Here is a 13,995-nt window from a genome sequence, read left to right on the forward strand (position 1 = left end):
ATGGGGAAAGAATCTGTTTTTCGAAGGGCAAGGGACATTTTTCCTTTTTTTTTGCTCCTCTTTGGCACTTTTCGTTTGTAATGCTTTTTTTAACAAAATATGGAGTTATTAAAAATGGTTCGACGCTTGGTGCTGCTAAACGCCCGAAGGTATGCAATTTCGAAGCTTTGTAGGAAAAGAGAAGAATCAGTTTAGTTCAAAAGCTATTGATTTTGGGGTTTTGATTTATTACAAACATATAATATAAGTAAAAACTTTTTGCCGGCTTCGTCTAGAAACTTATTAATGAAAAAGCCTCTAAATTGTTTGTTATATTTTAGTTTAAATTGCTAAAAATATATATTGAATTATAGCATCACCTACCTTCAACAGTCAATCAAGGCTATTATAGGGCAATACGTACTTTTACAAATCCTTGTATGTTTTAGTACGTTGATTTGTTTATAAATCAATACATACATTTATGATGAACAAGAAAAAAATGCAAACCAGCTGCAAAAACGCTGAAAATTGATTTTTGAGCTATAAAAGATACAGCCAAATAACTTCACCACTCATTCCTTCCGCATGCCCCATTTGCTCCCAACAATTTGTCAGCTCCGTTGGAAAAGCCTCACTAGCAAAGGGCCAATGGAAAAATCAATTCATCACGTTTAACCACTAAGTCTCGTGCCGCTAATAGCCGGAATAGTAAGTAAATCAAGCAAAACCAAAAAAAAAAAAATGGCCAGCGCAGCGGCACGAGCAAATTACACAACGGTGAGTTATTTGGCCGCTCGCAACGCAACCACGAGGTCTGCCGCTGCCCATTTTTTTGGCCAGGGAAGATTTTCAATAAATTCCACCGTCTGCCTGCACTGTGGCGGTGGGTAAAGGTGGGATGAGCGACCAATGATGCCGCCCGCCGAGCGAAGAATGTCTGAATCTCTGGCTGGTTTGATAGAGCAACACACACACACACATATTTAGTAAAACGGTGGCAGGAACTGAAGGAAAAAAAAACCCAACCGAGGAACAGCACTAAAGTACGAGCGAAAGCAAACGAGGGGGGATGTGTTGTGTACGGGAGAAAGTGGAATCAGCAAGCCAGAAGTCATCCGCGGTTCAGCAAAGCGGAGCGTGGTTCATCGTGTTATGTGCCCGGCCCAGCAAGCGTGGACGGAGAAGCCAGTGGAACTAGAAGCTTATTAAAATCATATTTTATGTGGTAACATGTTTCCCTCCGAGGGAAAGTGTATCATCATTTCCGGGAGGGGGGTTGGGAAAAAAAGCCAACCACCCTTGCACACCCTCAAGAACGTCCCGGCCGTTGCGACATGCTGGGCAGACATTCACGGCCGAGCCGCCGAGCGCAAAAATTAAGCGCCCAGCATCGCTCGAACGTAGAGGTAACGAAATACGACCCACGGTAGCACGGTAAAAATGGCCTTTGCACATTTTCGGGAAGGGCTGGCCGGAACAAAAGTGCCTACGCGGCCCGACACGCGGGTGGTATGGGAGACCGAGGGCAGTGCAGTTGCCAACGCGTGCAGGTCAACCAACTTCTCGAGCGGCCAGTGGTTCGCTCGCACCCGCACCCCGGTTCGCTAATCGAGCGCACACTCGGCACCGCCATAATGGTTGGAAGTTTGGTTAAAATCCACCCAAAAGCACACCCACACTAGGAGGGGAGTAGAAAGGGGTCCAGCTGGTTGGGTACACAGCAGTACAGAGGGGAGGGGTTGAACCGCAGAAACAATTTAACCTCAGCAATGTTTAAACATAAAACATAAAATGCCATTTACAGCCCGGAGGGAAACATATTTTCCTTTTCGGACGTATTTTCCAGATGATGATATAGTGAGCGAAACGGGATGAAAGAGACAGTGCGATTTTTCATGTATAAAGAGAGACAGAGAGAGACAGAGAGAGATTGAGAGAGAGTGTTGGGTGTAAGAGTACTTAAATGGTCAGACATATTTCTTAAAGCGGGCAACAGACGCTAGCAGGGCGTAGCGCAGCAGTGAAGTGCAGTGTACAGCGAGAAGATAATGGCTGGTTAGATGTGAGAACGTGTGTTTGGCCGTTGGTGGGTTGGCAGGAAACGGAATTTCCCTTGGCGCTGTTGGTCCAGCAGGTCATAAGTCGATGCAGCCAGCAGCCTGGCCAGTTTGTTCTACTAATTCCACGAGGAATAAATCAACAAGCGAGCAAGCCAAAAGCTTGCTCCCAGGAGGTTGGAAAGCTTTCATCGTGCCAAGCTTTACTTCAAATTCCAACCATCCAAAGAGAGAGAGAGAGAATGAAATGGAGCTGTAATTGATGGGTTAATTTGTTTAAATTAAATAAGAAATCAACACACACACACTCACTGAAGGAGATGTTGAGAGGTTCATTCTGTGCAGCTCAGTGGTAACTATAAGGGGTTTATTAAATATCTCACTGATGCTGATAGCCATCATTAGCAACTGGAGAACATTTGCCTGTTTCCCATAATATTTATTTTAAGAAAATGGTCCAAATTAACAGCTCAATTTGTTGCTTCTAATCAGATCGTTTGCTTCGTGTACATTACTTTAAAATAGATGATAGACTGTAGTGCTTATTTAAAACAATTATTAATCAAATGTTCTAAACCAAACTTCGCAACAATGCATCGTTGCCCTTCAAACGATGACTCTATCCTACGAAACGCGAACAGATTGTTTCCATTTTTGCTCACCTCATTTTGTTTGTGAAATGTTATCCTTCCTCAAGCACATCCTTTCCTCCCGATGCTCTTTTAAATCACCTGACTTCAGTGGAAAAACGCACTCACACACACACGCACCTGCGTTTGAAGTCCCAATTTGCCCGTTACGTTCTCAGGTTGCAGGTTACATTCTCTCGCCCTTCGTACACACCGTTCCGTGCCGGATCATCCAAGCTAACAACAGCACACACACAAAAAACAATCTTATTTCATTGTGCAATGGAGCGCGAAAAGCAGCTGGAACATAGCAGCAACACATCAGCAGCAGCAGCAGCAGAAAGTTCGGGCTAGAATATTTTGAATTTTTCATCAGAAGGCACCACCCGGACGCACGGGCATGATTTTCCTTTCGAGCCACCGAGTCGTGTTGGAACCCTGCCGGAACTTACTCCCCAGACTTGCGGGGCAGTGGGATATGGGCGGAGACTGGGCACGGTACGGTCGCAAACGATACCAACCGACCAAACGCGGCCGAGTCAAGGCCGGAATGCTTTTGCGTACTCATTCCATTCCATGCCGTGCCATTCCATTCCATTCCATTTCGTGCCATTCCTAACATTTGCAAGCCGAAACCAGAAAGCTCCGCGTGCACGGCGCAATTACACACACACACACACATACACAATCCTCCACCCAATGTGTCCCGGGTGTACCGTTTGCGAAATATTCGGTGGAATAGAGGGCGGTTTGGATTTAGATGCGGCCCTCAGGAAGCTGTAGAAAGTGCTTGTCTGCAGAGAAGAAGGATTTACTCGCTGTAAAATGGAAAGGGGACCACAGCGTTTTTTTGTCTCGTCCTTTCTCTATCCGGTGAGGACGATGGTTTCTTAACTTGAGGTGTGCTACTTTCAAGAAGCCCTCGGCCAATCAGCGGCATCAAGGTGCTTCCAACCCCTCCCGCTCCGAAGCTTTGTTAGGTATTGATCGTTCAATTTTCAAACAGCAAGTCGAATGTCTTGCTGCACAATAGAGAGACAATGGAGTGAATGAAAGTGGCAAACACTGCCGTACAACAGTGAGCAAACTAATTGCTTCAAAGTGTTTCGACAGCTTGTACGGTAAGGATGTTGGATAAAAGTGTAAATTTCCTTTTCAAATTTTACATCGTTTAAAGCCAGCCAACTGAAATTTTCACCCTATGACAGTGGAATAATCAGCAGCTGGGTTGTAGTTTTCATCACTCAATTGTCAGTTGCATTCCGTCATATCGTTTTTTGATAATTGTTTACAGACCATTCCGTTCTGTGGTACGGTTTTCGGTTATTGATGTTCTAACCGATTTGATAGTTCTTTGGCATTGCAAAGCATCATCCGTAAACAATTTTTAACCTTCTTTCAACCAAATAAATACTTCATAATAGAAAATGTGAAAAACTGGAAATTTGCAAAATTTGTCCAATACGTAAAAAACTAAAAAAATCTATACAAATAGATTCCTGTTGTCTAGTTAGTTGATAAATAAATAAACTACTAAATATTATTATTAATAAATAAATAAATAAATAAATTAATTAATTAATAAATAAGTCTATAAATCTATAAATACATCAATAAAATACTGATAACATAAAGAAATAAATATACAAATTAATTCATAGATAAATCAACTGCTTCAAAAATTGTGTTTTGTCCACAACCAAAGCCTAAAATGGATCAGTAAACAATTGATAAAACTTGACCAGCTGTTATTACAGTTATGAAGTTTTAAAATGATACAGTCATATGCACAATAATTGTCGAGTGCTCTGGCCTTTGGTAAAAATTAAGTCTTCTAATTTAACAAAAAATCAAAAGATACTTATTTAACAAACAAAATAACTGATAGCGAAAACTACCAAAATAACTTTACCACTTGCTTAATACTGGAATAAGATACATAACAAAAAAATTAAAAGTGCTATGTTGTCTTTCAGATTATGCATATTTTGAAAAACCAATTACATTTGGAATCGTGTAGAAACGTATTTCATATCTTCCATTGATGCCCTAATGAGACAAGACAAAACCACCCAAGACCCTGTTCCTAAAAACAAACAAACAGTCAACGGAGTTCCTGTTAACCGTGTACATCGCTTAGCACTTCACACTCCGCCGCCAAATGTCATGCTTGAATAAAAAATCAAGTCGGAATCATAAAACGGCCCTATTATGGGTTAATTTTACTCAACTGCGAGACACGTTTTAATGGTGTTCAATTAGATTCACTATTACAGAGTTAAAACAAAAGTGTTTGATCTTATTTTTTTGCCAATGATTTTTCTCATTGTGTACCAGACACCGGCATTAACCCGTCGACGTTTGGGATACCAAAAAGTATGGCCGGGGAGGTAAAACATGGCCGGATTTCAATTAGCGATTAAAACGCTGATTTCCTCTTTACCGCTAAGCAAGCGGAACGAAGTGAACGATCATTCTTCTGAGTTGTGTTGCGTGATAGTAGTACCCAGTATCCTTCTTTCGCTCTGTTTCTCTCTGTCCCATGTGTACTCTCGTTCCCCTTCTGTTTAAGGGTTAGTGCACAGTCAAGTGTGCGAAGAAAAACGATGCTAAGTGCTCAAAAGCATGACGTCAAGAAATGGATCGGAGATGGGACTGGTGAGATATGTACTAGCAGGAACCTATCCATTCAATACCGCACCGCCGGGTTGGGTCAGTTTTGATTGCGGAAAGCAAGAGAAGAAGAAAAAACTTAGCTATGACCAAGCTTGACTGATCTTTACAGCCCGCTGGATTTGTGTTGAGTTGTATGTTAATTAAAAATTAATTAGTAATTATCCTCGGACCCGAGTATTTCTGGTGAGAAGCGATTATCAATTGACTAGCGCTGGCAGATGGTTTGGTGGGTTGGAGAAAAAAAGAGGATTAAAGGGTTTGCCACACAACTCTGCTTTCATGAGGGTCGTTTAAAGAGGGAGAGGGTGACTAGTTAAGATCTTCGGCTGCCTTTGAATAGTAAAAGAATCACCTAACTTTTCTCATTTCATAAGACTAGCACGCTTTAAAAGCCACTTTGGGTAGGAGTATTTTTTTGTTTTGTTTGATGCTTTTACTTCACTGCCAGCTTAAATGTTCCTCTCAATTTACCCAATGAATTTAAATTCAAGCATAATTTGACTCCGTAGCACTCCCAAAACACTCGGCCAGTGTCTAAAAGGGAAATAAGGGGAAGCGAATGGTAGCAAGCTTTTCTTAATACTTAATGCTTCCTCAGTGGCTGCGTCTGCGGGAGCCAAGGAATTGAAAAATCTCTCGCTTCAAATTTCCTCCCATAGCGTGCACGCGACGAGCGAGTAAATGACTTACAAAAGGCGGTCCCGCGCGCTGCTTGACCGGACAAGCTGTCCCTGCGCCCTTTCCCAAAGGATTACGATCGGAAAACAGCACCATAAAGAAGAGATTAGCTCCAGTCCCGTCCGGCTGGCTGGTTGGCCGGAGCCGGTCCCAATCCCTTGCCTCCCGTTTCGCCCATCGCCCCACTCCCAGCACAACTCGCGCACAACTCGATTAATGATGGTGACAAAAGCAGGCAGAACTGTAAGGAGATTTACCGATGCTGTCAGGCGATACGACACGGAAACTTTTCCACCATCAGCAGCAGCAGTAGTAGCAGCACCAGCAGCAGCAGCAGCAGCAGCAGGATGAAGCGGCGAAATGTCGGCTTTCTGTGTCAGCTTTCAGTTCCCGTGACCACTTTCCGGGGAAGCCCAGAGTTTGGGGCGACAGCGAAGACGTTGCCGTGCTGCTAATGTTACTGCCACGACGCTTTTGCACTTTTCAGAGCGGAAGCTTCTTGTGGCGAGCACGGGACGGGTAGCAGCGCCGGATGCGAAAATGGACTAAGAAGTTCCTGCACTGCTGCATGCAACGGGGTAAAAGCCGCATTTTCGGTGTCATTTTCCATTGACTTTACGTTGGGGATAAGCTTCAAAGGGATCGTCGTAAATGGTGCTATTTGCTTTTTGCACGAGGGGAATAGCTTCATTGGAGGAAAGTCGTTTCTCCCCTTTGAGTGTAGTAATTTTTGACTAGAAATCAATTTTAATATTAATATGTACTTTTATAACAAAACGAAAAAAAGCACCTTTGCAAAAAAAATCTCCTTATGCAATGCGCATTGCATACCAGCAGGGGCCAATTTCAAAACCCTAGTCGCTTCCTTGCTTTTGCACCCGTTAATGGACCTCTTCCACCATTAATGTCGGCACCAACATAATATCGCAATCCCATTTTCGGAAACAGCACGTTCAATCATATACCCACACAACAACACGACAGCATTTTTGAAGCATTTTCCACCGTGTGTGTGTGTTGTGTGCTCACGGCGGGAGTCGTGTATCGACCTTTCTGCAGCTTTTTCGTATCACGTGGCTTTAGTTTTGTCACATCTTTCATCCTGTTTCGTTTTTGGGGCTTTTAGGGAAAGAACCAAAGCCTCTCGTTCTCTGTCTCTCTCGCTATCTCTCTCTCTCTTTCTCTGTCTTGCTCTATGCCTTTAGTCCTGCTGCGCGTGTTCATAATATTTATATTCTGCCCAGCATGTCCCGTGTGCCGTACCGAAGCGGCGAAAACGGTATTTGTTGGATTTTTTTTGACATTTTTTTAAGTCCCTGCCAACCACCCGTCATCTCCTGCAGAGCCCAATTGGGGGCAAGGGATGACTTTTTAAGACGTGGCAGCAACGAAGAAGGGGGCAAGGAGGGTCTCCCGGAACCCGGAAACGCTACCAGGACCCAACTCTTCCCACCCCGCAGCCGAAACGTCGACGGAGAGACATCCTTTTCATCATAATTCTCTAAAAGACAGTCCCCGAGCGTCCAGGACATCGCGGGCATCATAATTTATGTACGAAATTGCAGCATTTTAAGCGGAGAAAGCAGCAGCAGCAGCAGCAGCAGCATCAGGATATGATGTGGCAGATAGCAAGGCAGATAAATCGAGCCACACCGATACGTTGGGTCCTTTTTTTAGCCGTTGGAAATCTTTTCCCAAGACGGATATGAGGTACGATCCTACTAAAGGCTCGCGGGAATTTAGGCGAGACGGTTGACAGTTTCAACGGCGGTATTTGTCAGAACGTTCTGTTCTATTCCCTTCCTGTTGTTGCTCCCTCACTTCCTGCTCGAAAATGTCGTCTCGTGATGTCTTGAAATTCCCTTTAAACCTGTGCAAACTTTAAACCGATTTGTTCAATCCGCAGCTTTAAAGTTCTAGCTTCGCGGGCGAGCACTCCACAACAAGTAATCTGATAACCAATCGAGCCAATTTATAATAGACTCCTGTCAAACACGATCACAGTTTGAGCAAAATGGGGTGAAAGTGTTCCCCCCAATGTAATTGCTTCTTGGCAGGTAGAATCGGAAATTGTAAACCGTTTACAGGATTTCAACCAAAACATCGAACAAAAAGAAACCGTGCAATAGTGTAGGGAAACGGGAAACTGGACACCAACGTACACAAACTATTCCGTCCCCAGTTGGTCTTCATTTGCACCGAGATTAATAGTGAGAAATCGTCCGCGCGTCTGTGTAACGGTAGCTGTTTAATGAAACTTTTGCCGTCCCGGAACACCGATCCGTGCACTTCCTCTCCCTTCCCTGGAGGAATCCGGAGTTAATGGAGTTGAGTTAAGTCGGGCCTGCCTTGTGCGTCCGCACACCGTGTGTCAGCATCGCCTGGCAGACTCGGTCCATAAAATTTATCACATTTTTAATGGATAATCATATTTCATGCCGCACTGCTGGGTTTGTTGCACGCCCTACAGGATCAGACGAAGCGCTGAGCACTGTCCCGCTCTCCTTGAGCGGCGTAATGTGAGAATCGGTAATAAATGGTATGGTTTTAACTGGATGCAGGCGGTCTACCAACACGGCGAGCAGACGATGATGATGATGATGGAGATCGCGTGAAACGATTGCAGATGAAAGCTAAAATGGAGAAAAGTGTTTGCTATTAGTATGCCGGTTGTTTACACGGACGGTGGCAGCAATGCACTTTGCTGACGGCTTTCTTTCTCAATTTGAAAAAGGGAAGCGTTTTAGAGCTGGATTTGGCTTATCATGTCTGCCCTAAGTTGCCGTCCGAATGTCTAAAAGTGAATTTATTCCTACTGACATCTATATAACTTTAAAAAAGGCTCCAAAAGATGTGCGCAAAAGTTCAAACTCTACTGAATAATGACCGTTTGTCCGGTGCGCGTGTTCACGGTCGAGGTGCACTTGGTCAGCTGCGCCCTCAGCCCGGTCATCTCGCTCTGCGCTTTGGCCAGTGCCGCCTGAAGATCGGCCTTCTCCTTCGCCAGAACGGCCGTCCCTGCCGACTGTCTGCTCGCTGCCGCCGCCGCCGCCGCCACCTCCTGAAGGCTTTTACTCTTGGCCTTCTCCTGCTCCAGCTCCTTTGCGAGCGCTTGGTTCCGTTGCTCTAGCTCCGCTTTCTCCGTCCTCAGATGGCTCACCACCATCAGCGCTTTGCGCAGCTGGTCCGTCAGCTTGTGCACATCGCCCGCCGGTGGACCTGCCTCAATCGCACCCACCGCCAACCCATCCCGCATCGCCACCCTACCCAGCTCCAGCTCTTTGCGCGCCCTTATCAACCGATCCAGGTAGGGATTCTTGAGCACCGCACAGCAAAACCGTCCCTTCTTCACCTGCCCATCCCTGCCACAGCGCTCCCCGTCACCGCCGGCCGCAATCGAACGCTTCGCCAGAATGGCCGAGATCCGCTCCCCGAACTCGCAGTGCCAATCGTTGTCCCCGAGCGTGATCGATTTGAGCCGCGGCCAGTAGAGCGCATTTTCGTGCAGCTCCAGATTCACCAGCCCATTGCCCTCGAGGTGCAGCGTGCGGGCGGAGGACACACCGCTCGCATTGCCCGAGGGTAGCACGGTCAGGAAGTTGTTCGACAGGTCGACCACCTCGAGCGTCCCGGGTGCGGTCGGCGGTGAACCGCCGGTGGTCTGCACGGTAAAGAGCCGATTGTGCGCCAGATTCAACGCCACCAGGGAGCGCATATTGCGCACGAGAGCGAAATCGAACGCTTCCAGCCGGTTGTACGATGCGTCCAGGTGCGTCACCTTGGCGAAGCGTGCGACGGCGGCCAGCTCGGTGAACTCGTTCCGGCTGAGGTCGAGCTGTTCCAGCGTGAAGAGGAAATTGTTCGCATCGGTTTGCAGCGTGCGGGCCCGATTGTTGCCCGCCCGTAGCACACGCATCGACTTGGTAACGTAGAGCGTGGCGAGACGATTGCTGCTGACGTCGAGCGTTTCGAGCGAGCGCAGTTTGTTGAGCGGGTCCCAGCGCACCTCGGTCAGCCCGTTGCCGGAGAGGTTGAGCGTTCTCAGGGGAGCGGTTTCGGGCAGGATGGCGGCGTCGAAGGTCGGCAGGGAATTGTTCTGCAGGTGGAGCTGCTCGAGGGCGGTCTGCTTGTGCAGTGCCTGCGGGGGCAGGCTCTGCAGTCGATTGTAGGAAAGGTCCAGGCGGGCTAGCTTGGTCGCTTTGTCGAAGCAACCGGGCGGGATGGTTTGCAGCGCGATGGAGGACGCGTTCAGTTGCTCCAGCTGGGGGAACTGCTCGAACAGGGTGGGCGGCAGATGGGCCACCGTCGACTGGTGGAGTGTTACTTTGCGATCCGTGCCCGGTCGAATGCCCGGTGGACTGGTAATGATATCTTCCGGACGGATGGTGATGCCAGTCAGCAGACAGCCCGCCGCCGGTGACGATTGGCTGGAGCACACAAACTGCAACGGCTTGCAGGTTGCATGCTGTCCAGCAAGCAGTGTTGCCAAAAAACTGCACAAAAATATTCGTAAAGAATCGTTTGAAATGGTTTTAAAACTAAAATGCGCTTACCAAATCAGAATCAAACGCGTGCGGAACATCACCGTTGGGGAATGGTTTTTCAGCAACTATCCCACAGGAACTCACCGACCAGACTGATTAGCGAAGTGTGCACCGTGCTGATAAGCCCCTGGCAAATCTCGGGGAACAACACCCAACCGCTCGGGAAAAGGTTATCTCGCGCCTTTGGAGGCAAAACAAACCGGAGCCAAGCGAAATGTCAAAACTTTTCCTGTCTGGGATTTCTTGTTCTACACTCCAGCTCCGCCTGTATCGCATGTTGCGGTAACTTTCGCAGCAACACATCAAAAAGTGTTTAATTATCCATCTTGCGTGTAAGAGTGTGTGTGTTTGATTTGATATAAGCTTTCCACTATCGAGCTTTTGCGCTCCAACCAATAGAAGAGCGTGTGAGTGTCTAGCCCGTTAATAAGGTTAGCGCTGAAGTGTACGTGAAATAATTCATTCTCTCATCTCCACGACTAATGTGTTTCTGCCCAAGGCACCGCGGGTGGCAAGTAGCTGGAGAACATTATATTGAGCCAATCGATGAGGTTTGTTTAAGGAGATGGTGGGTGGGTGATCGAAAATGGCGCTGCAAGTGTGTAACCGAGTCGTAAGTTCTTGTTTTAGAATTCCTGGCGCACAGTTTTTGGAGCTTTTTTTAGCCCCCAATTCCTGTACAATTCCGAACACGTTTTGCAAAAAGATGTTGGGCGGAATTACACGGAACTTGCCGTAAAAAGCACATACTTTGGGTGTGTGTGTGTGTGTAAAATACGCTTCTTCCAGGAACAAAAGACAGCAACCGTACTGAACGATTCCAAAGAGTTTGCCAAGTTTGGGGAAGTTACAGCTTCTCGTTGTTCGATTTTGGATCTCCCCTGCCCCCTTCACTAGGTTTGGTTGTCGTGTACAATTTTGTTAAATCCAGAAACACCAGAAGCACGGCGGAATCATCGTATCTTGCGCCGCGTTCGAGCGTGTTCGACCGAACAGTGCACACACTTCCATAATTACATTATCCACATTTTCCTTGAGCTGCCGGGTTTTTCTTTTCTTTCGTCGCGCTTGTATGTTCTGTGCTGCAGGAATTGGAATCCTGCTTTTTCTAACCAAACAAAAAAAAATGGTGCAGAAAAAAAGACTTACATTTGGAGTACTTCTTGGGGATGCTGGGGATCGTGTTTTTCCCCATCCAATCCACTGCTGTTCATCCATAAACATTAACTCCACCAGTTTGAGGTGGAGTGTAATGTAGATGAAGAGCCCGCGCCTTCGCTGCCCCGAGTACGATGCTTCCCGCGTCCGACTCGGTTGCACGGCGCGTCTCGGCGCATTATCAGATAAATTCTAATGTCTATAATTTAGTTAAAGGGGTAACTTTCTAAATGTAAATATATGTATCCTGGCGCGTCCTTCGTTTCGACTCAGTGCACGGTGTATAGGAAACACACACACACACACAAAACCGTCGGTAAAAGTTGAATGTCGGCTAAACTTTTTTGCACTTATTCACCACTCGTTCGAGTACTCGCCTTTCTGTAAGTGACCTCCACCAAAAAACGGTAACCCATAGCGCCATCTATTGGCCAGTGATAGAAAGCTTTTACCCGAGAGCGGTGCCAAAGAGATGGCTTCGGTTGTCACTCGTATTTCGGTGGAAAAGTATCCAGCCAAGGACAGGGGTTGTGTGCGTTTTGCCGTTCCGGTTTCACTTAACCCTCCGCGGCAAATGTACTTCCACCCTGCCCTGCCCTCCCCACCGGATTAAGACTGTGTGCTGCCTGCAAATGAAAACACGTAATTAGTAAGGATAATGGCATTAAGTTCGGGAAATGGGGCTGAGGGTCGGTAAAAGTAAGTGTACGGTTGTGATTCGGCGGCGACCTCCACCACCACACAACACTGATACGTCCGCTCGGATGGGACACAGGGACAGGCAGGGGAAATGGGGAGTAGATTTAAGGAAGCAATTAACATGCGTAACTCTTTGGCGATCCTGAAAGCTTTTGCGCGCGGCTAATCGGGGAACCATTTCACCCAATACCACTTTCGCAAGCAAGGATGTGTCCCGGTTGTTATGTCTTGCGCTGTTGTCCGTCGTTGCGCTGTAGAGTGCTAACCTTCCACAACACACCACAACCGTGCCCATGATAGTGTAATATTTGCGGAAGAATAAATTAAGAACCTTTAATGTTGGCTGCTTTGTGTGCAAACCAAAAAAAAGGGTTTTCTGCTCTAACGAAGCGGTCAAGGTAATTGTCTATTTGCTTGCTAATGAGTGGAACGGCAACAGTACAAAAACAGGATAACATCACCTGGCCAGGGAGAAGATTGCAATTTGTATGGACACAAGAACGCGTTCTGTCGGCACAAAGAGCCGTTTCGTTTCTGTATTTTTTAATCAACCTGTGTGCAAGCAATGAGTACATACTATCTCATTCGGTGTGTGAGCGAAGAAATAGTGATGATTGAAATAATAAATAACATTTATGATCCACCCTTAACTCGATAAATATGAAGCCATTTTATGGAGTCAGGACTTATCGCTCGATTTCTTCGCTCTACGGAGGGGAAAGGAAGATTGTGCATTTGTGCGCATTAGCTTGCGCCGAAGAGATTGAATTAAAAACAAAATATATGTGCCTCTCACACGCCCGTTTTGGGTGTAGTACGCTCTTTGGAGAGGCAGGGCGCTTTGGGTTTGAAAGATGTACGTTCGTTTCGCATTTATCCTGCCTGCATCCGTATCCTCGTACGCAGCACCGTCAACGCTCCAAGAAGTGATGCAACAACCTTCAATCCCTTTTCGTTATGCTCCTTTATTGCCCCGAGCTCCAAACCGTACTGCTCCATAAATGTCTTCATCTTGCAATTAAAATGAATTATGCACCATTAGTGATATTCCGCGTCCTGCCACCCTACACATCACTCCGAAGGGAGAGGGGTCGAGAAGGGATCGACATTATTTTTCAACACACACACATACACACACTCGCCCACAAATGCTCTCGCCAAACATTATCCACCTTTATCTCGTGCGCCCTTCCGAGGTGTAGGCTGTAAATGCGGAAATATTAACCATTCTCTGTGCGCCAATGAAAACAAATTGAGAGTATGATGTACATGTATGTATGTGTGAGTGCAAGAAGTCAACTTCCTCCATTTCAGTTACAGTGGTCGACTGATGACCACCAACGTCGCGAAGGATCCTTTAACGCAAGAAGTTGACGCAAGCAAGGGACAGGCGGGAAAAGCAAATAAATTACCGCACATTTTCTCGTTCAGCTAAAATACACACGCTCGCGCGGGCGCTTTTGTGTGTGAGTTCCCTTTCACTGTTCCGTGTGCAAACAGAGACAACGTGTTTTTCCGGTGCATCATAATGAATGAGCGGGGCGAATCTGCCGGAGTTGGGCGGCGATGTCT

The 13,995-nt window shown here is 46.6% G+C and overlaps 2 protein-coding genes across 6 annotated transcripts in view; one reads left to right on the forward strand and one right to left on the reverse strand.

Annotated features, from left to right (window-relative positions):
• The window catches only part of LOC120896588 (Krueppel-like factor luna), a 302,013-nt gene that overhangs the window by 279,597 nt on the left and 8,421 nt on the right, over nt 1-13,995 (forward strand). The gene's annotated exons all lie outside the window — the stretch shown is intronic.
• LOC120896589 (leucine-rich repeat-containing G-protein coupled receptor 4-like) lies at nt 8,773-11,221 on the reverse strand. The gene is made up of 2 exons (XM_040300809.1): nt 10,576-11,221; nt 8,773-10,515 (listed from the first exon to the last, which is right to left on the reverse strand). The coding sequence occupies exons 1-2, from the start codon at nt 10,602-10,604 to the stop codon at nt 8,895-8,897; spliced, it is 1,650 nt and encodes a 549-aa protein (XP_040156743.1). The 5' UTR covers nt 10,605-11,221; the 3' UTR covers nt 8,773-8,894.

This window comes from Anopheles arabiensis, chromosome 2 (genome assembly GCF_016920715.1).
Source record: "Anopheles arabiensis isolate DONGOLA chromosome 2, AaraD3, whole genome shotgun sequence".
Lineage (NCBI taxonomy): Eukaryota > Metazoa > Arthropoda > Insecta > Diptera > Culicidae > Anopheles > Anopheles arabiensis.